General features: G+C 49.5%; 1 protein-coding gene across 1 annotated transcript; it reads left to right on the top strand.

Annotated features, from left to right (window-relative positions):
- Window positions 1–2,772: 2,772 nt before the first annotated feature.
- Window positions 2,773–19,915, top strand: abhd15a (abhydrolase domain containing 15a; the record flags this gene model as incomplete). The annotated part of the gene is made up of 3 exons (XM_080529188.1): window positions 2,773–3,351; window positions 18,324–18,676; window positions 19,273–19,915. 3 exons carry the CDS (start codon window positions 2,773–2,775, stop codon window positions 19,913–19,915), a joined length of 1,575 nt encoding a protein of 524 aa, XP_080385314.1.
- Between the last annotated feature and the right edge of the window lie 3,727 nt (window positions 19,916–23,642).

The following is a 23,642-nucleotide window of genomic DNA, read 5'->3' as shown; positions in this document are numbered from 1 at the left end:
CCACAGGATGTATGTGTGTGTGTGTGTGTGTGTGTGTGTGTGTGTGTGTGTGTGTGTGTGTGTGTGTGTGTGTGTGTGTGTGTGTGTGTGACTGTGTGTGACTGTGTGAACGAGAGACAAATAGACCATATTCCGCTGCTGTGTTGTCGGTTTCCATTGGCCTCGTTATTTTCCCTGACTCACCCTCCACTGGCCCCCGCGCCGCCCCCCACCACCATCAATGTTTCTTTGGCAGGCTCAGACCTTTTGTCGGTGGACTATCCCTGAGAGATAATGTCAACAACAACAACAACAACAACAATAACTATAACCTTTTCACTCAATTCATCTGTTTATGAGCACATAACACAACGTAGAGTACGGCATTTAAGACCAATGCATACAGCATGAGAACCATCAGAGTACCATCACTTATATGTTATTATGTCAATAACAACCTCTCACCTAAAATATGGCATGTGCCTTTACGAGTGCCTAACGGGAGGTCATGCAGCATGAGTACCATCACTTTGAGATAATGTCAACAACAACAACAACAACTTCTCCACTAAAACAGCTGTTTAGGAGTGCCTAACATGAGGTATTGTACAACACTTAAGACCAATGCATCCAGCATGACCTATCCAAGAAATCAGCGATTACCTGATATAGATAGGCTATACTGCATATTGGATTGTGCTTCTATACTGTTAATACATATGAATGTATGACTTCAAATAGAAGGTCACCCATGTTGATAGGACAAGATGTTATGCTCTGGGTAATTTATGGGTTTTAATTTATGATTTTACCCCTGGCCTCGTCCTCCCTCGTCTCCTCTTCAGACTTATAAATTAAGATTATATATTAAGCTATAAAAGAAAAACAACCCTTTGGACAACTCTCAGTAATTTACTATGTATCCGGCAGTATATTTCATTTAGTGCTGTATTTCTTCTGCGTCTGTACCTCATAGTCAGTTATGATTCATAAAACGTCTCGCTATATTCTCATCTATTCAAACCTCAGTCCTCAGATTTCCAGTATATGTAACATGTAAACATATTTTCCCTTCACATCAAGATAGCAGCAGTGTATGAATGTACAGTATTCCAGTAGGGAGTCAAGATTATTGTTTGTTTCTCTCATAACATTGTTTTGTTGAGCTCTCAAATCAAAATATAACACTGTTTTTGCCGCCTGATTAACAAGATTGATTAAGAGATGAATTAATATATTAATATACAACTTGACAACAATTACGACCAGAAGCTATGCCATTTGGTGTGTTGAACGTACTGCTAAAGTCCTAGAGTCATACTGTCATGCCTTCCATGAACACAGCAGTACCTGTGGACAGTAGCTCTCCCTAATTGTATACGTCACCACGGCATCTGTCGATCCCAGAATCAAATGGATTTCTTTATGATGCTGTTCCATCTCAAGCATCATGTTATGGTCTAAAGTAGAGTGCCAGCAATCCTATATTCAGACAGCAACAATCAATCTCATTCTCTCAGTCTCATTCAAAAATCATTATCGAGCTACTTATCAATGCACACTGTCATTTATCATAATTTAGCATGCATAGACTTGTGTATACAGAGATAAGAGCAGCCTCTAAGCTTTTAGTGGTTTGTATAGTTGTTCCTATCATATATTATTGCCTTCGATAAATATGTTTCTGGTGTTACATGGGGTCAAGCTGTCCATCTGCAATATCCTCTCTGTTGGAATAACAACACTGACCCTGAATCACCCAGGATCTGAAAGGATTAGTGATGATGGATTAATATACACTGTGTTGGCAGTCACAGGACGACATGTAGTTAATAAGAGCAGGCAAAGTTGGACTGATGCAATTCAACAAATGTCAATACATCAAACCATCCATAGTGATAACACAACCCCTCGTTAAATTCCATTGAGAGGATCTCACAAGATGAGAGGCACAATTCATTATACTGTATAAAATAAAACTATGCCATATTAGTCTAAAAGGCAACATCTAAAGAAAAAGAACAACAAAAGTAGGGCTATTACATTGAGGAATAATATTATGGGAAAGGAGACTGTTTGACCTGAAAAAGCATTGACACTTGGCTGCTCAGTGGGCTATGGGTGGCGTTTGTGTACAACCAGGAACAGTTCAATGCATTTTGTCGTTTCTGCGCTCACAGATGTTCAGGTCAACACAGAATGCAGTTCTTCACAGGATCAGTTACGGATTTACGTTGATGTATATGACATGACTGTCAATTCGCCGGGTGTTTTAATGATCAGATCGACTTGGAGAGAGGGGTGTCCTTTTCACGCACTGTCGAAGGGACCGAACAACGGTGCGTTATTTTACCCAGGAACAGACGGACGGACAAGAGGGGAATCACTGAAGGCGTTTCAATAATTTGAGACACTGGAAGGCGAGAGACGGGAATGTAGTCTACAGTTACATGCGACGAACGGCGTAATATCTGCGGCAAAAATGTGTCTTTAAGACCTTTATGGAAAAACAACTGAAACCAGAAGTTTGGTTATACCACTGTCAGTCTTCCAAACTTCACAGACGAGTGGTGGTAAACCATGTGCGTATTCTCGTGTCCATAAGGCTGGACAACATCAAGCATAACGGTTACGCGCACGTTTTGGATGGTGAGGGCTTGATCATCGAAGATGGTCTGTTGTACTTTTTATGTCTCACGATATTTTATTTGACTTAAAAAAGATCAGTGTAGAGCATTCGTAGGCTATAATTGATATTTTATTCTCTATCGCACATCCATCCCACCGTGCCAAATGCTGGAATGGCTCGTTGTTTTCTGCATGGTGATCCTGCTGTTGGCCGTTATTTGGCCAGGCTTGAAATACTTTGGCACCGAGAGCAGCCAGCCGGACGAACTTCTTCTCCAGGGGCTTGGCGTCTCAAGGCGGCCAACGAAGGAGAGGGTCTCGGAGAGGCGCGCGTCGGACCACCGGGGGGTCGAAGGTGCCCAAACGGTCGCGGCAGGTGAGAGTGTCCCCACGGTGGTCCCCACGGCCGCGCTGATATGCAAACCCTCCGCGCTGGCCAACTATCTCCTCAAACACTGCAGGACTTTCAGCACTTTCTCGGCGTGCACGGGCTGGACTTGGCGGGCGAGTGCTTTCCTCCAGACCGTCTATGGCGCATGCTGGCCGTACCAGAGCCCCCCGGTCCATTTCGTCCGGGACCACCTGCAGATGGGCGACGAGGGGCTGGTGGCGCTGGACTGGGCAGTGTCCGTCGCCGGCGCGTCTTACCACAAACAACGGAGGAGAACCTCCAGTAATTCCACGTGTCCCGTCCTCCTCATCGTTCCCAACTCTTTTGGGAAAATTACTAGAAATGTGCTGAAGGTAAATGAATGATGACCACGACATATCGTGACGTTAGAATTATAAGGTTCTATCTCAATTTTTGTCAAAATTGAGTTTTTTTACATAATCTGATCCATTAGGTGTTTATTAATGCCTGTGTGGTGTTATTTTTTAAATGTTGACATTTTTTTAGTTAGTCATTCATAAAATACAAAGGTTCCATCTCATAAAACATAATGGAATGTAAACACTTTGATGCTCAATATCTCTGAACTGCCCTAAACGGAGATAGAACCTTATAATTCTAAGCTCACGATATAATGATGCAATAATATTGATGCACAGGCATAGCGACATGCTTATGTAAACAAAATAGTGTAATGAATGTGTGTCGCTCCATTGTGTGACAGTTATAGCTGACTTAGCCTATAGGCTTGATCATAATGCATTAAGTGAAACATGCCTTTAATCATGGTGTTTGGCTACAACAGAGTCTTTCACACCCACATGCTAAGACTGACATCTGGTCTTCATTTGCAGTGTAGCCTATACTTATTTTAATTGTAGGTGAATAAACAGGCTGTTTTGAACAACCATCATCACTGTGCAGTGTACCGCAGTGCTATTAATGTCTATGAGGTTGTGGTCAGTCTCAGAGTAACAGATGTCAGGGCAGACACCAGCCTCCAGTAGTACTGGTACAAGACCTAGATAAGCTCTGGTTATTATGAGTAACGTGAATGTTATTCTGTGTGTGATATGGAAAAGAAGACTATACCGTCACCACACCAAATTCGCTTCCATGACCCACAGTAGTCCCACAAACTAAAAGGTCAACTGAATTAGATTTCTAAATGTTGCTATAGAGTGGCAAAATGGACTACTAAATACTACAAAAAGATGGCTTACATGAATGTGTCCTTGCATGAAGCCTAAAGATAGGACAACACGGACAAAAAAAGAATAAGAGGCACACAATTTGATTAAAACAGTGTTGAGTTTCAGTTTTCAGGTTTCAGCAGGTTAAAATCCCCTTTGACCTGCATCACTTAACAAGAGTCTTAATAAACTAGTCCTGTAGTCTCCAGACAGATATAAACAAGCCTTCAGGAGAAGCAGAGGTAGTGTGGTAGTGGCGGCCTAGTAGATAGTGATCAGTGGCCTTGAGTATGGCACTTAGCCCTAAGTTACTCCAGGGATACTCTCCCTGTAATCTCTAATTGTAAATTGCTTTGGATAAAAGCGTCAGCTAAATGGTAAAAAAGAAAAGAAAAGGTAAAGTAGACGATAAAAGGAGTTAGGAGGAGGAGCACTGGAAACGTGCCAGAACCAATGTACGCTCATTCAGCTTTGGGCTTTTGGGCTCGGGCCATTGCGTCAACTTCTTGGCAAGCTGAGGTGGAGAGAGCAGGGAAGGATGAATGAAGAAAGAGACAATGCCGACCGTTAAGACCTTCAATGCTCTGATTGTAATTGAACGATTTCTTCTTTTGCTTTACTGTCTGGAGCTGTGAACAGTTCTTGAATGCCCATTGGCTTTGTAACGAGTCAGGCTGGTTCCATCCACTCTGCTACTTTGTGAGCAATCCATCACTGCCATGACAGCTTGGAGCCTCTCGTCAACAAAAGGAACCTTCAGAGATTCACACATTGACTTTCAAGAGCCTGTGAGGAAATAGCAATGAGATAAAGCCTTTTTGGGGTTCAATGAGAAAGAGAAAGAGAGAGAAAGAGAAATAATGAGAGAGAGAGAGAGAGAGAGAGAGAGAGAGAGAGAGAGAGAGAGAGAGAGAGGGAGAAAGTGGGGGATGGGAAGAAAGAGAGAGAGCTAATTGTGAACTTTGTTAACATATTTTGGAGAGAGACATTAACATGGGTGAAGAGGAGAGAGAGAGAGAGAGAGAGAGAGAGAGAGAGAGAGAGAGAGAGAGAGAGAGAGAGAGAGAGAGAGAGAGAGAGAGAGAGAGAGACAAAGAGCAAACTGTGTCAGGTGTCTTTCTTTTTTTCTGGGTCAACTCCAAGTGTGAATGCATGAGGGCAGTAATGATGGGGTTAGTGGGTTGTGCTTGCACACACATGCACACGCACACATACACAGCTGCAACAGAGAGAGAGAGAGAGAGAGAGAGAGAGAGAGAGAGAGAAAGAGAAAGAGAGAGAGAGAGAGAGAGAGAGAGAGAGAGAGAGAGAGAGAGAAAGAGAGAGAAAAGTAGAAAGAGAAAGCATTCATGTGTTTTCAGATGGATGAATGTGTAAATGGATCTTCTTTTTTTGGAATAGTTTTATCCAGCACTTGAGAAATGATGCATGTGGGTAGGAAAGCACACCACCCTTTCGCCCCCTCCAAAGCTTTATCCTGTCTTGCATAGAAAATCAAGGCATTTGTGAGAATGGTTCACGATGTCAGGCTACTCATCATACCTTTTGATGAAGGTGAATGGCAGGGGAGGCTGGTGGAGGGAGACATTCTAATGCATTGAATGAGGAATGGTATCATTTCTACCTCCATCAGCCTCTGGTGAATGATTATATTTAGTCAGACCTTTGTCCAATATCTGACTTTGGACTATAATATACTATACTTTTTATATACTCATTTGCCATTTAGCTGACACTTTTATACAAAGCGGCTTACATTGCAGTGAGTGCATACATTTTTGAGTATGACACTATGTATATCTTCAGTATATATAATACTATGACATTGTTTGTCTGTCTAGTATGTTTTGTCTGCAAGATTATTGCTGATTGGATATATTTTTCTTATGTAGTGCAATAACACCTTTCTAACACATTTATAACGCAGCAAAATGTGTGGCTGCTAACAAGTCATTACAAAATGAGTCTGGTAGTTAACGTCAAGTAGGCCACTATAATGCATTAATAATGGTAATGAAACTAACCCTTTAAAGACCCCAACCCCCCCGCCATACACCATCCACAACGTTGGCAGGATTGGATAGATGAAAGCAATATGGTTGAAAATGCAGCTACCAATCTTTATTTGAGGGTGAATACTGTAGGAGAGGAAAACCTTTTGGGAATGAGCTTCATCATCTGTCGTTCACAGCCTGGCACCCAGCCAGGAGGAGACTCAGAGCTGTAGGGAGATACCCCATATCTGACCCCCCCACGACACATCCACCATCCACCACATGCCTTTCATATGCTGGGGGGACTCAGCAGGGCTCTGACACCTGCCATGGACTGTCTATGTCAGCTTCATGGCGTTTCAGTTTACTGCTCTTCGTATAGGTTATAATCAGGGTAATAAGTAATGTACCGTGCAGGCAATACACACATCTCCGTGGTTAACATGCTGTGTGTGTGTGTGTGTGTGTGTGTGTACAAAGTGTGTGGGAGGCTTGGAGAGGACACCACAGAAGAATGTAGAGCAGATACGCAGTACGGAGGTGGATAAGCCTGCAGTGAACAGACACACACCGACAGACACACAACTCTCAGCATTGTGGCTGAACTGTACTGAATGTCACAACAGAACGCTCAGTAACACACTAATGAAATGCCTTCATAATGCTGGTGTTTGGTACCGTTCCTCATTCCATTCCATGCATTACAATGAACCCGTCCTCCAATTTCTCGATTTCTACCTCCACCAGCCTCCCCTGCTCCACGTTTAGGTTGCAGAGAGTAGCCGGCACAGCAACATGATAAGGGAGGAATGTGTCATATTTGTCTGTAAGACTGAACAATGAGAATCATTGAACCTACTGGGTCCCATAAACTGTAAGATTCATGTGGAATCATGGAATATTTTGTTCAAACTGTCGGTTGCAGCCCAAGTTCTGAATTAAACTGCATCAGTATTTCTATATTTAGTAGTAAGAGTCATTTGACTGCTTTTAATCCAAAACTGGAAGGTCAATTAACTTAACGGGACTCATCCAGAGTCGCAGCTTTGCTTTTAATGAAGGTGATCAGCTGAGATGCTGTAACCAAAGCTTTTGGCAAGTGGAGATTTGTGGATGTTTGCATGTGCTTGAGGAATGTGCCAGCGCAGGTGTGTGAGCTCTGTAGGCGTGTGTGCGTGTGTGTGTGTGTGTGAGCTCTAGGCATATGTGTATGTGTGTGTGTGTGTGTGTGTGTGTGTGTGTGTGTGTGCATGCACGTGCATGCGTACACAGGTGTGTGTCTGTGTGTCTGTGTGCATGTGTGTGTCTGTGTGCATGTGTGTCTGTGCATGTGCATGTCCGTCTGTGCATGTGCGTGTAGGTGTGCATGTGTGTAGGTGTGTATGTGTGTACGTGTGCATGTCTGCGTCATCCACGTGTCTCAAGTCACGGTGATACGAATTCCACCCTCCCGGGCATGACATTCCATTATTATTACAGAGAAAACTACAAGAGAGCACGAATCCTCTCCTTACCTCCTCTCAAGTTGAACCCAACAATGCTGGCTAACTCTGCATGGAGCTCCTTCTTGTTCTGTTACAGTCTGCCTCATACACGGTCTGCCTCATCTGAAGCACCTTCACAGTCTATTCCACCACAGGGCTCACTTCAATATAGATCTGCCTCTGTCAGGATCAATACCATTCAGAAGTTTGAAGCCCGACGTGCAATTTGAGCAAGCATATGGGTCTGTAAAATTCAACATCAGGGCCGGATTGGAATTCATCCTAAACTCTTGATGTACATCTTTGCTTGCTACCTTCCTCAGTGACATCTCACTTTCTGGGTATGAATAAATGATGGATGAATAGATAGATGACAACATGAATACATGAACAAATGAATGAATGGTTAATAATAATAATAATAATACTGTTGTGAAGGCCCACAGTTTTAGAGCCAGTTTAGTTTCCCCGAAATCAGCCCTTTTGCCCCAGTTATTTACTTTGTTATTTTCTATACTATTCATATACGTTTCGTGAAGTGTATGTATTATTCTTGTAATGTTTATGCATATGTTGATGACGTAGTATATCCGGGGTGTGTCCGTGACCCGGATGCTACGTTCGGTGGTGTATATATGGGAAACGGAAGTAGTCCGCGAGTCAGTGTGTGATGAGCATCAGAACGAGAGAGACTAAATGAGAGAGAGAGTAACGCGAAGTCAATGTAAGATGGCGGATTCAGTACGACGCACACCGTGCAGAAGCTGAGGACGCCAGGAAAGCGATTATTGAGTGTACCACTGTAGCCCGTTTAGTTGTGTTCCCGTTGGACCGCCTTGCCAGCAGCCGGCTGTTCAACGTTGGACCAAGCGAGACGCCAGCTGGACATAATCGTCGCCTCCACGAGCGGACTGCGACCGAACACTGACTCCAGCGGAGCTTCGACGCGGACCACCGGACTTGGGCCCTTCACCTCGTTGTGGACCACGAAGACGGCCCTTTCCCTCCGCGTTGCTACGTCACCCCCCCCTTTCGTCGGCTAACTTCATCGACGCACATGCCATCCAACCAGGCCTCAACGCGCACCACAGCCCTGGACTATAAGCCTGTTCAGGCCAGAGACTATCAGTGAGTGATTGAGTGCGTGTGTGGCCGGCGGGGAGGGAATGTATATCTGGGGATGTATACATCAGTCATGTATAATAAATGTGTTGTTCATATGTGATACCGTTACCGTGTGTTAGTTGTTTGTATGCTAATGCTAAGTACAAGGCTAATGCTAATGCTAGTTCCAATGCTAAATGCTAATGCTAATTACAAGGCTAATGCTAATGCTAGTTCCCATGCTAATGCTAACGATAGTAACTGCTAGTCTAACGGTTTGCTGGCGCCCCCTGCCTGTATCCTCCTACACTGCCTATTTAGCTCCATTAGTTAGATAACCAGCCCCTTCCTAAATTATACAGTCCTTTTCAGCTACTCCCTGGTTACAATTGGTCCTTCGAGCCGGATAGGTAGTGTAGTGATAGCATGGCTGAGCGCAGCCAACCAGACCAGACAGTTACCCCCCCTTCTCCGCCCCCTGAGCCAGAGCCACGACCACAGAGAGTCCCGCGGTTGCCTCCGAGGTTACAGGAGTATGAGCTTGAGCTCGAAAGCTCACTGAGTGGTAGCGAGGAGCGCACTCCACGGGATACAGTGGTCGGAGAGGCCGAGGTGTCCGCCGGCGCGCGGGTGGCTAGCACTGAGACAGCCCTCACAGAGCACCAGCCTGAGGATGAGATGGCAGAACCGCAGGGTTTTGCCGTGGAAACGGACGAGCAGGAAGGAGAGGCCCGGTCCGACAGCGCCTGCGGGCGGAAGAGGGAGGGCCTCAGCCTCAACGATCTGCCTCCCAGTACGGCGCGCTCGAGACCTAGCTCCTGCCGCTCAGTGGCTTCCTCCCGGTCCAGGGTTTCCGTGGGCAGTTCTGCCTCTGGGGCGGATAGCCTGCACTCCAGAGGGAGTAGTGCCGCGCTGTCCGAATGTATGCGCCAACAGGCCGAGATGGCGTTAGAGCGGGAGCGCCAACAGGCCGAGGTGACGTTAGAGCGAGAACGCCTCCAGTTCGAGCGTGAACGAGAGAGGGAACGCATCCATTTCGAGCGTGAACGCCTCCAGATGGGGACGGCGGAGAGACAGCGCCAGGAGGCGCTAGAACGCGAACGCCTCCAGATGGACGGAGCGGAACGCGTGGCGGAGAGACAGCGCCAGGAGGCGCTAGAACGTGAACGCTTCCAGATGGAGCGCGACCGCCTCCAGACGGAGAGACAGCGCCAGGAGGCGTCCGAGAGGGAACGCCTCCAGATGAACGGAGCGGAACGTGCGGCGGAGAGACAGCGCCAGGAGGCGTTAGAGAGGGAACGCATCCAGTACGAGCGCGAGCGCCTCCAGATGGAGGGGGCGGAACGCGCGGCGGAGAGGCAGATGGCGAGAGAGCAACTGCACGCAGAGAAGATGGAGGAAATGATGCAGACCATGCGCGACGTGTGCATCAGCAGAACTCCGTCGGCCCGTAGCTCCAGAGCATCATCCGCACGGCCCTCTCGAGTGCCATCTCCTGAACCCCCCGCCGATGGCTCCATGACCCCTGCCATGACTGTCCAACTACAGGCCCAGCTGACCACCTGGAAGGAAGAGGACCAGGGACCCGACCGCTACGCGGCCCAGAGGGAGCCAGCGTCGCTGCCCGGGAGGGGAGCCATCCCCCAAGAGCGTAGCACACCCCTAGGTCCTCCAGTGCACCAAAATGCATGCAGGCCGGACACCCAGACCGTCACTCCAGCCCCGATGATCCACTACAGGATGTTCCCCCAGGTGGAGGGACCCAAGTTCCCCTTCTTCAAGGACGAGGACCGGAGCCAGTATGTGGAGCTACGCATCTGCCTAGACACGCTCTTGGACGACTCCTGCTCAGAGTCCTACAAATATGCGATTCTCCTTCAGCATGTGAGGAACCCCAGAGCCCACAACATGGTACTGGCCCATGCCTCCGCACCGACACCTTACACCAGAGCGCTCGCTGACTTGGATGCCCGCTACGGTCGTCCCTGGAACCACGCCCTGGCTGAACTGCAAGCCCTCGAACAGCAGGCCCCCATCAAGGATGACCGGGCGCTGGATGACTTCGCGCTCCGCGTGCACACCTTGGTTGGAATGCTGAAGACGCAGGGCCCAGCTGGCGCCAGCGAGATCAACAGCACCTCCAACGTAGAGCGGCTGCTCCGCAAGATCCCACGCTTCCGGCAGGAGAGGTTCCGGCGACAGCAGCGCGTTCGTAACCCCGGGAAGTTGGGTCTGAGCATGGCTGCCTTCGCGGAGTTCCTACTGGAGGAAGTGCATGACACCAACGTAGACGCCATGGGTTACGCTGAGCCGAAGAAGGAGAGGGAGAAGGGAGACCGCTGGGACGGGCCGAGCTCGAACAGAGGACGCCCAGTAGGAGTGCTGCACACGGAGGAGGAGCCTCGGAGAGAGAGGACCACCCGACCTGAGGGAAAGGATTCCTCTCAACCCCCTCAAAAGGGACGGAGAGGTCCACCGCCATGTCCGTACTGCCCCAGCGAGCACTGGTTCAATGAGTGCAGTGACTTCAACAACCTGAGTACCGAGGCCAAGCAGAGGTGGCTCGAGGAGCACAAGAGGTGCTGGAACTGTGGGCGCGACCATCTGGCGAAGAACTGCACCTTGAGGAGGAAGTGCAACCGCTGTGAGGAGGTCCACCTCCACATCCTACACGAGGTCTCCCTCGCCAGGTCCACGGAGGGCAACAGAAGCCCTAGGTCCGGTCGCGCACCGGAAGAGGAAACCCCTGTCTACTACCTAGACTCGCCACAGAGCAGCGGCTCCAAGGTTCTACTGAAGGTGGTGAAGGTCCGACTTCACCACAACAACGCTGTGTACGACACGTACGCCGTTCTAGACGACGGGTCGGAACGGACCATCCTTCTCCAGGGGGCAGTGCGCCAGTTGGGGCTCCAAGGGACTGCGGAGAAGCTGACTCTGCGCACGATACGTCGCGACCTTAAAGAGGTCACCGGGGCGAGAATCAACTTCTCTATCTCCCCGGCGGGGCGGCCGTCGGATAGACATCGGCTTCAGAATGTCTTCACCGCCGACCAGCTAGCGCTCTCCCGCTACGACTACCCCCTGGAGAGGTTACGCGCAAGATATCCCCACCTACGGCGAGTAGACCTACATCCGATAGAAGGAGCGGAGCCAACCCTTCTCATCGGCTCGGACAACGCTGAACTGATCGTGTCGCTCCGTCCTCCGCTGAGAGGACCACGAGGCTGCCCGATGGCTGTTAAGACTGCGCTTGGGTGGGCCCTCCAAGGCGCTACCGAGGGGAGAGATAGAGACGGGAGAGCTACGTCATCCCTCCATGTCCGAACCGAAGAAGCAAACCAACCAACCGGACCGCCTGGAGTGGAATCTATTGCTGCCAGTGCACCTGGAACAGTTAGTACCACAAATGGTTCACCACAGGATGACCAACCAAAGAAGAAGTCTCTGTGGACAGAGCATAAGTCTCTGGATGGGAAGACCTACTTCTACAACACAGAGACTAAACAGTCCTCAGGGGAGAAACCAGACGACCTGAAATCTCCTGCTGAGCAAAGGTTGTCTAAGTGCCCGTGGAAGGAGTACAAGTCTGACACGGGAAAGCCTTACTACTACAACTCCCAGACTAAGGAGTCCCGGTGGTGGCGCTACCGTGCCATGGCGGCAACAGCTGTTGCCGAGGAACACCTGCAGGTGGCCATGCACCCTCACGTGGCCGAGGTCAGCATTGACGCACCCGTCAACTCCGTCGAGTACACGTCAGCCATGGAAGTCTCAGCCAGTATTGTAGACGCCTCCAAGGAGGAAAGGCCGGAGTTGGCGAAGAAAACGTATAAGTGGAACCCAAAAGAGGAGGCCAAGCAGGCCTTCAAAGAGCTTCTGAAGGAGAATGGTGTTTCATCCGACGAGTCATGGGAGCAAGCCATGAGAATGATCATCAACGACCCACTCTACAGCGCCCTGCCCAAGCTGAGTGAGAAGAAGCAAGCGTTTAAGGCCTACCAGGCTAAGAAGGAGAAGGAACAAGCCAAGCAGCTCAGGAAGAGGAACTGGGAGGCGCTGAAGAGCATTCTGGACAACATGGCCAACGTCACCTACCGCACCACCTGGTCCGAGGCCCAGCAGTACCTGCTGGACAACCCCACCTTCGCTGAGTACGAGGCGCTGCATAACATGGACAAGGAAGACGCTCTGATCTGCTTCGAGGAGCACATCCGCGCCCTGGAGAAGGAGGAGAAGCAGAAGACTCTGCTGAGGGAGAGAGACAACTTGTCCGAAGGTGCCGTGGTACTGGTGATCGACCAGTCCCTTCCACGCGCCGCCTGGCAGACAGGCAGAGTGACCAAGGTCCTGCCGGGTCCGGATGGAAGGGTGCGGACGGCCATCGTGGACGTCGGTGGTCGCACTTACACCCGACCTGTGGCACGCCTGATTGAGCTCCCTCAAATTAGCCAGGACACTATCACCTCCTACCTCACGCTGCTAGAGCAGCCTAGCCAGTGTGCCTTCTTAGTTAACTGAAACCGAGGGTTTCATGGGGCGGCTGTTGTGAAGGCCCACAGTTTTAGAGCCAGTTTAGTTTCCCCGAAATCAGCCCTTTTGCCCCAGTTATTTACTTTGTTATTTTCTATACTATTCATATACGTTTCGTGATGTGTATGTATTATTCTTGTAATGTTTATGCATATGTTGATGACGTAGTATATCCGGGGTGTGTCCGTGACCCGGATGCTACGTTCGGTGGTGTATATATGGGAAACGGAAGTAGTCCGCGAGTCAGTGTGTGATGAGCATCAGAACGAGAGAGACTAAATGAGAGAGAGAGTAACGCGAAGTCAATGTAAGATGGCGGATTCAGTACGACGCACACCGTGCAGAAGCTGAGGACGCCAGGAAAGCGATTATTGAGTGTACCACTGTAGCCCGTTTAGTTGTGTTCCCGTTGGACCGCCTTGCCAGCAGCCGGCTGTTCAACGTTGGACCAAGCGAGACGCCAACTGGACATAATCGTCGCCTCCACGAGCGGACTGCGACCGAACACTGACTCCAGCGGAGCTTCGACGCGGACCACCGGACTTGGGCCCTTCACCTCGTTGTGGACCACGAAGACGGCCCTTTCCCTCCGCGTTGCTACGTCACCCCCCCCTTTCGTCGGCTAACTTCATCGACGCACATGCCATCCAACCAGGCCTCAACGCGCACCACAGCCCTGGACTATAAGCCTGTTCAGGCCAGAGACTATCAGTGAGTGATTGAGTGCGTGTGTGGCCGGCGGGGAGGGAATGTATATCTGGGGATGTATACATCAGTCATGTATAATAAATGTGTTGTTCATATGTGATACCGTTACCGTGTGTTAGTTGTTTGTATGCTAATGCTAAGTACAAGGCTAATGCTAATGCTAGTTCCAATGCTAAATGCTAATGCTAATTACAAGGCTAATGCTAATGCTAGTTCCCATGCTAATGCTAACGATAGTAACTGCTAGTCTAACGGTTTGCTGGCGCCCCCTGCCTGTATCCTCCTACACTGCCTATTTAGCTCCATTAGTTAGATAACCAGCCCCTTCCTAAATTATACAGTCCTTTTCAGCTACTCCCTGGTTACAAATACTAATAATAATAATGCCATAACGGTCTCAAACATCTCCTCTAGTATAGATCACTACAGTGTACGTTCTCCCATTCTCAGGTATGTTCAGTGAGACTCTTCCCTGCCAGCGATGCAGAGTGCCACCATTTAGCTCTGTGCTACTGCAGCTTTTCTCAGCTCTGTAAATATTTAATGCAGTGATCTGTTACACACCCTCCTCGGTGCTCTCTGTACCCCCTCCTCTGTGCTCTCTGTACCCCCTCCTCGATGCTCTCTGTACCCCCTCCTCTGTGCTCTCTGCACCCCCTCCTTGGTGCTCCCTGTACCCCCTCCTTGGTGCTCTCTACACCCCCTCCTTGGTGCTCCCTCTACCCCCTCCTTGGTGCTGTCTACACCTCCTCCTTGGTGCTCCCTGTACCCCCTCCTCGATGCTCTTTACACCCCCTCCTTAGTGCTCCCTGTACCCCCTCCTTGGTGCTCCCTGTACCCGCTCCTTGGTGCTCTCTACACCCCCTCCTTGGTGCTCTCTACACCCCCTCCTTGGTGCTCTCTGTACCCCCTCCTTGGTGCTCTCTGCACCCCCTCCTTGGTGCTCTCTACACCCCCTCCTTGGTGCTCTCTGCACCCCCTCCTTGGTGCTCTCTGTACCCCCTCCTTAGTGCTTTCTACACCCCCTCCATAGTGCTCTCTACACCCCCTCCTTGGTGCTGTCTACACCTCCTCCTTGGTGCTCTCTGTACCCCCTCCTTGGTGCTCCCTGTACCCCCTCCTCGGTGCTCTCTGTACCCCCTCCTCTGTGCTCTCTGCACCCCCTCCTTGGTGCTCCCTGTACCCCCTCCTTGGTGCTCTCTACACCCCCTCCTTGGTGCTCTCTGTACCCCCTCATTGGTGCTCTCTACACCCCCTCCTTGGTGCTCTCTACACCCCCTCCTCGATGCTCTCTGTACCTCCTCCTTGGTGCTCTCTACACCCCCTCCTTGATGCTCTCTACACCCCCTCCTTGGTGCTCTCTGTACCCCCTCCTCTGTGCTCTCTGTACCTCCTCCTTAGTGCTCTCTACACCCCCTCCTTGGTGCTCTCTGTACCCCCTCCTCTGTGCTCCCTGTACCCCCTCCTTGGTGCTCTCTGTACCCCCTCCTTGGTGCTCTCTACACCCCATCCTCGGTGCTCTCTGCACCCCCTCCTTGGTGCTCTCTGTACCCCCTCCTTGGTGCTCTCTACACCCCCTCCTTGGTGCTCTCTGCACCCCCTCCTTGGTGCTCCCTGTACCCCCTCCTCTGTGCTCTCTGTACCCCCTCCTTGGTGCTCTCTGTACCCCCTCCTTGGTGCTCTCTGTAACCCCTCCTTGGTGCTCTCTGTACCCCCTCCTTGGTGCTCTCTACACCCCCTCCTTAGTGCTGTCTGCACCCCCTCCTTGGTGCTCTCTACACCCCCTCCTTGGTGCTCTCTACACCCCCTCCTTGGTGCTCCCTGTACCCCCTCCTTGGTGCTCCCTGTACCCCCTCCTCTGTGCTCTCTACACCCCCTCCTTGGTGCTCCCTGTACCCCCTCCTTGGTGCTCCCTGTACCCCCTCCTCTGTACTCTCTGTACCCCCTCCTCTGTGCTCTGTGTACCCCCTCCTCTGTGCTCTCTGCACCCCCTCCTTGGTGCTCCCTGTACCCCCTCCTTGGTGCTCTCTACACCCCCTCCTTGGTGCTCTCTGTACCCCCTCCTTGGTGCTCTCTACACCCCCTCCTTGGTGCTCTCTACACCCCCTCCTCGATGCTCTCTGTACCTCCTCCTTGGTGCTCTCTACACCCCCTCCTTGATGCTCTCTACACCCCCTCCTTGGTGCTCTCTGTACCCCCTCCTCTGTGCTCTCTGTACCTCCTCCTTAGTGCTCTCTACACCCCCTCCTTGGTGCTCTCTGTACCCCCTCCTCTGTGCTCCCTGTACCCCCTCCTTGGTGCTCTCTGTACCCCCTCCTTGGTGCTCTCTACACCCCATCCTCGGTGCTCTCTGCACCCCCTCCTTGGTGCTCTCTGTACCCCCTCCTTGGTGCTCTCTACACCCCCTCCTTGGTGCTCTCTGCACCCCCTCCTTGGTGCTCTCTGTACCCCCTCCTTGGTGCTCTCTACACCCCCTCCTTGGTGCTCTCTGCACCCCCTCCTTGGTGCTCCCTGTACCCCCTCCTCTGTGCTCTCTGTACCCCCTCCTTGGTGCTCCCTGTACCCCCTCCTTGGTGCTCTCTGTACCCCCTCCTTGGTGCTCTCTACACCCCATCCTCGGTGCTCTCTGCACCCCCTCCTTGGTGCTCTCTGTACCCCCTCCTTGGTGCTCTCTACACCCCCTCCTTGGTGCTCTCTGCACCCCCTCCTTGGTGCTCCCTGTACCCCCTCCTCTGTGCTCTCTACACCCCCTCCTTGGTGCTCCCTGTACCCCCTCCTTGGTGCTCCCTGTACCCCCTCCTCTGTGCTCTCTGTACCCCCTCCTTGGTGCTCCCTGTACCCCCTCCTTGGTGCTCTCTACACCCCCTCCTTGGTGCTCTCTACACCCCCTCCTTGGTGCTCTCTACACCCCCTCCTTGGTGCTCCCTGTACCTCCTCCTTGGTGCTCTCTGCACCCCCTCCTTGGTGCTCCCTGTACCCCCTCCTTGGTGCTCTCTACACCCCCTCCTTGGTGCTCTCTACACCCCCTCCTTAGTGCTCTCTACGCCCCCTCCTTGGTGCTCTCTGCACCCCCTCTGCTGTGCTCTCTGCAGCCCAGGCTGGGCCACTCTGGCACAGGGGCTTTTTGCTGAGCTTGTGTGGATCACACTGTATTAACCTTCTAACTTCTTGAAGGGCCTGTTCTTATCATTCAGTCCCAATTCCATTGAATTGGCTTTTGATGGCCCAAAATCCCAATTAGCTGACTGGGTGACGTTTGATGAGCAGTCGGTGTGATTGTCATACTGATGGAGCTGGTGATGGTGTTAGATTGATACTGATGATGTATGACACCTCCTCCTTGGTGCTCCCTGAAGCCTTTCTTATTCAGGAGGCAGAGGCTTCATTTCCGTATCATCATCTCAGAGGCTTTAGCTTTGTAGCTACGTGACACGGTTCTGAATTCATCCACCACTGCTACTGATGTCCTCTCTGGGTCCTCCCTTGTTCTACTTGTGGAGCAACGCAAATAACTTTGTCTAATAACAATAATAACTTGTGTAATAATGGCTCAACTCCATGTGTGGATATTTCTAAAAGAAAGCATAAAACACTCCTTTTTAGCCTGGCTTTTACCTAGTGTCTTTGTCAACGTGCACTTTTTAGCCCTATTTCTTATCTCCTATGTTTTTATTTTTGTTCTTTGTTTTATTCCTGGTTTTATTACTGTGTCTATTTTTCTCATCATAAACTTTTATTGTATTGTGGTTCGTTTACTATTGTCTTTACGTTCAGCACTTGGAGTTGCATTCAATGGATGACTTGTGCTATAAAGATTGATTGATTCATTGATAGAGTAATAACCTTGTCCGCAGGCTACTGAGCACACTGCATATACGCCTGGAATAACGCTGATTCAGACTTGGCCTTCATGGAAGTGAACCTACTGAGTACATCATTTGTCTTTATTTGATTTTAGTGATGGGGTGCATAAGCACTGAAGAGGGGGAGGGCTGTAGGAGATGAATGATGTGAGATAAAGCCAATGGGTATGTGTCAGGAGTTGTTCCCGATTTTTGTATTGGGTAATTGAAGACCAAGTTTGACCTTTGACCTGACCACCAGACGTTCTGAGCATATCGGGCGGAAGTGCCTGAGAATGAGATTACTTAATCAACAACAGCGTTACTACACAGCAATAATGTCAACTTAACATAACACGTTACGCTACAATCCTGACTGTATGCTCCATCCCTCCTCTCCTCTCCTCTCCTCTCCTCTCCTCTCCTCTCCTCTCCTCTCCTCTCCTCTCCTCTCCTCTCCTCTCCAGCTGTGTGAGGCGGCGCTGTCCCACGGCTACCTCCCCGTGGTGTTCAACCGCCGCAGCCACAACGCCACGCCACTCAGCACCGTCAAGCTGCAGCAGTTCGGTGACCCGGGGGACCTGAGGGAGGCCGTGCGCTACGTGCGCTACAGGCAGCCTGCCGGGCGGCTGTATGCGGTCAGCGAGAGCACCGGGTCGGGCCTGCTCCTCTCCTACCTGGGCGAGTGCGGCTCCTCCAGCTACGTGACGGCCGCCGCCTGCCTCTCCCCCGTCTTCCGCTGTCAGAGCTGGTTCGAGAACGGGCCGAGCTGGCCCCTCCACTGGGCCTTGGTTCTCTACCAGAAGATGTGTCTGAGCAGGTATGGAGGGATGAGCGGGGGGGTTGGGGGGGATGGAGAGATGGAAGTGTTAGTGGAGATGGTTTGGAACCACTCTCCTTTAATCAGTCACTTTGCATTAGACCTCAAAAACATGTTACATGTTTAAACCCCGGTTGGTCACAGAAGGGAAAGAGGAGGAGGGAGGCAGAAACCGAGGGAAAGAGAGAGAGAGAGAGAGAGAGAGAGAGAGGCGAGAGAGACACAAATAGAAACCTGTCCACTGGTACTGTGCCTCAGCAGATAGGGAAGGAGAGAGTGGGAGCGAGAGAAAGTAAGAAAGATGGAAAAAAGATGAAAGAATGAAAAGGCATGTCTACTACAGTACTGACGTGTTATTGCTGCATACATCCAGCCAATCTTGTAAAGGCAATTTAGAATACAATAAGGAAACCATAGCAACCGGTGAGTGCTATTGATCTCACAGGAGGCTCTGTGACTCCAGTTTTGTTGTTCAAATCAATGCTAACAAGGGCCTTCAAGATTGATTTGCTGATTTTCTGTGTGTGTGTGTGTGTGTATGTGTGTGTGTGTGTGTGTGTGTGTGTGTATGTTATCATCACTCTGGTGTACTATAGGTACAGGACAGTGCTCGGGGAGACAGTGAACACAGAATCTCTATTCGCCAGCAGTTCCCTTCATGGCCTGGAGGAGGCGCTGTTCTGCCACCCTGGCCCCACTGGAGCCCCATCAGCAGGAGGCACGGTCAGCAGCATCAGCAGCAACAGTGTGGGCGCCTGGGAGGCCTACTGGGAGCGCAACGAACCCCTCCGGGACGTGGACGAGGTGGCCATCCCCGTTCTGAGTGTGTGTGCTCAGGACGACCCTATCAGAGGGGACCCCCTGTCCACGCTGCCCCTGGAGCTGTTCGAGAGCAACCCCCACTTCTTCCTGCTCCTGACAGTACGGGGGGGCCACTGTGGGTTCTCCACCCAGCCTGAAGGGGGCGCCACTGCCGGCGGTGGAGCCTGTGGTGGTGGTGGGGGCGGGACCGCCGCGACAAGCTGGAGCCACCGGGCCCTGCTGGAGTTCTTCCGGGCCACCACAGACTTCTTTGCGGCCGAGGAGCGTTCCAAGCAGGCTGCCAGGCGGCGGGGCTTGGGGGGCAGCACCGGGGGGAAGTCGTTCCGCAATCGCACCGTCAGCACCTGCAAGAGGCTGCCGGCCTGCTCCCACAACATCCACACCATCTACAACTGGCAGAGGTCCTACACACGCTGAGCACTGGCAGTGGTCATGGATGATGAATATACACATCTTGGAGCTTTTGGGAAGTGCTCAAAGCACTTGATGTTGTAAATAGGGGTACTCCAACAAACAATGTGTAGCCTCCAACTCCACTGTGTAGTCGTGGTTACAGGGGAGGGGCTGGTGGAGGTCGACATGGAGGACGGGCTCATTGTAATGCATGGAATGGAATGAGGACTGGTAAGAAATTCCTCATTCCGTTCCATGCATTACAATGAGCCACCCCTCGACCCCCGCCCCCTCCCCTACTGACAGTTATGATGATTAAACAGAGTAATAATCCCTTTAGCCTAGTAAGAGACCGGACACCAAATAATGAGGGTTAAATTAAATTCACACTATTATCACCCATCAACTGTATCCTGCACATTCACAGACTAACCCACACGTTTAATTCTGATTAAAGCTGATGGGCCCTGAAGTCGATGTGTGTTGTTCCCCATAATGGAGGATTTAGAGGGTAAAGGATTCAATTCGCTACATGTTTTCTGCCTGTTCTACGGCCGCCAAGAATTAACCTCTCACATTTCTGACATGGTCTGGTGAAAAGGTCCGCATGCCAGCAATTCTCAAGTCGCGTAAATGACCAAAAAGCTTCTTTAAAGTAAAATTTTAAAAAAAAACATGTTTTCCGTTTTTTTCCATATTACTAAATATTAAGTGTTGAAGAGCCCACTCAATATAACAAACAACAGTTTTAGGTTCACTAAATACTTAATTAGTTAAACATTTGTGAATAGGGTTCACTGTATCGTCTGCCGTCCTGCTTCGTGGCTACTGGGTTAGTGATAGCCTACATGGCATGTAAGCAAACTTACGTTTTAGGACGTGTAAAAAAGCAAGGACTATGTGATCATCTAATTATGTGTAGTTACGTGTTTAGCCTGTTGATGTTCTATCAGCATGTTGTGATGTGCTAAACATGCAGTTAGATGTTCATAGCGATGTTCTTTCTTAGCTGCTAGCTAGCTACCAACGCGATGGTAGAGAACGCAGCTGTTTTGATTCAGAGCGTACCAGGTGTATCAGGTGTACCAACATTCAAATAAGCATATCTTCTTCAACTATTTTCAGATTTCAATGTATGACACACTGCACTTTGTAACAATAATTTGTAAAAACTTGTAAAAACTTGCCCTACTTGGGGACTTTTTCTTCAGGCCGTCACATTTAATCTCAGTCAAGCCAAATCATTCTGAACTAGGTCATCGGTATGTATGGTATGTACACCAAGCAATGCTACCAGGGATCCACGACCAATTGGCTGCTGCATCTTATCGTGACGTTACGCCTCGCATCTAGTCAGAGCACCACTCACACGTGGAGAATTGATGCCAAATGTATTCAACACGTCTGAAAAGTGATCGGGACACCGTACTGTAAGTGCCCGTAGAATGCTCCAGAACCTGTGAGAGCCATCAACCACAAGCCAAGGTAGATAGATAGATAGATAGATAGATAGACTTTATTTGTCATTGTTACAGTACAGGTACCAAACAACGAAATTTAGGAGGGGAGGCTCCCCTGGTGTTTAAGAAAGGAAAAAGAAACACATTTTGGAAAAAGCATAGATGCATAAAATCACAAGAAGATAAAGAGCTGGTTTACATCAATAGAGGCTATGTACACAATCCACTGTACTATACTGCAGGTATGTGCTTGTACACTTTACGGGCTGCGGCGTTAGGTTTTACTCCTACAGGTCGGGAGCGGATCAGGAGCCCGTGAAGCAGGCTAGAAACGTATCGTGTCTGCCTGTTTTTTAGCTGTTACTAGAGCTGAGCAAGTTCTACCCAGAGCTACATCTGAGGTCATTTAGGGCCATTTAAGTGGGAATAAAATCTCCCGAATTGTCAACATTACAGATTGCCGAGGGTGACTTTATTCACCAAAAATGCATCAATGATGAATTGTTGCTATAAATACCACATACATCAAACACTTGGCACTCTTGGAATTCTTTGGTAGTTAGTGAGTTAAAGCCCGTGTTGTTAGGGACTCCTAAAGGCACGGCACAGAGGATAGGACAGGGTTACTAATGAAATGTGGTGTTATAATCATTCATGTGGTGTTAAACTACTTTATAGTGTCTTTCACAGTAGATAAAAGGTCTGCCCACTGACTCAAACATTGGAAACGACCTTCAGTCGGAACACCCTTAATTTTTTGGGACGTGATGTCCCAATCAGATTTAAATGGGGGAAAATGTGTGTAATGATGTCAGGATGTTGATCTGAACTGGGTGGAACTGGTTTGTGGAGTTTTCCAATTTCGTAATTCAAACTTTGGGTTGAATGTAGAAGCAATCTAAACAAAGCAGGTTTCACTTGACACTGTTTGTGAACCGATTTCTCCTGTGTTTTTTGTATTGTTATAAACTCCTGTCAGTGTTTTAAATGATGTGACTGGTGAGGAACAATGTAATAATAAAACAAAAATGGATGATTGAATTGGATACAACAATGTCATTTTTGATCACACAACGGAGGACTTGATGCTTTGATTTGGAGCTGACTCTCACAGACACATTGCAACAACAACAAAACGGACCCTCTCAATAATTCATGCATCTTAAACATCCTTGTTTCTGTGACATCTTCTTGGACCAAGTGCAGCTGTGATTTCTAGTCTAGATTTCTAGTCTAGAGGACTCATCACCCATGGTGAGTTAATCCCAGTGGAAGGCCCCTAAAATAGCCCTGTGCCCAGAGCCATGCACCGCCGTGTGTGTCCCTATAGATCCTCATCGAGCCAGACAGCTGGACCATAGGAGCACAGTGGTACAGTACACACCACAGCAGACCACGCCACAGCAGACCAAACCACAGCAGACCACGCCACAGCAGACACTACTGTTGTACTCTGTAGAACACGCTACAGTAGAACACACTACAGTAGAACACACCACAGCAGTACATAGTAGTTTACGATGATTAATGTTGACCTATCAGTCAAGGTATGTATGCTGTATCATAAAGAAAGAAGAAAAACAAGTGTTCAGATTGCCATAGACCTCAGGAGTATTCTCTTATAGCTATCATCTATTCTAGCACTGCGTCTCCTGAGACAAGCGCTTTTCCCCTTTACTGTGTCCCCTATGACTTCTACTGCCCCCCTTGTACTGTCTCTCTGTTCTCCAGTGTCTATATATATATTTAAAAGAAAGGAAAAAAATGGTTTCCTTCTATCACTGAGACTGCCAATGGCCCCTGGCCTGAGCTAGATTACTCTACCTGATACGACTGGTGGATTGATGATTCACTTGCTTAGTCAAATGTTGATTGACTTGATTGTAAGTCACTTTGGAATAAGGCATCTGCTAAATGGCAAAAATGTAAATGTAATGTAAAAGGTACTCCAGGATAACTACAGTGCAATTACCAAGGACCTAGATAATATGGATTTACACCAGAGCAGACCGCCGACCACATAATCACCATCTGCCCCTTATATAGACCACCCTCAGAAGCCAGCCTCTTCGACCTAGAACCAGAGATGTGGGCATGGCTACGCGACCTCTGACGTTACACGAAAGAAGAAGATTTACACCATGGGGAGGCTAATGGAGGTAGAAATGTAAGGATTCTATTGTAATGCATGGAATGGAATAAGGAATGGTGTCAAATGTGTTTTTCACAATGAGCCTGTCCTCCAATATCTACCTCAACCAGCCTCACCTGATTCATACCACCTACTGCAG

Source organism: Nansenia antarctica (genome assembly GCF_963989245.1).
Source record: "Nansenia antarctica genome assembly, chromosome: 1".
NCBI classification, from domain to species: domain Eukaryota; kingdom Metazoa; phylum Chordata; class Actinopteri; order Argentiniformes; family Microstomatidae; genus Nansenia; species Nansenia antarctica.
Note: the sequence above shows the minus strand (reverse complement) of the source record. Positions and strands in the feature narration are given on the sequence as shown.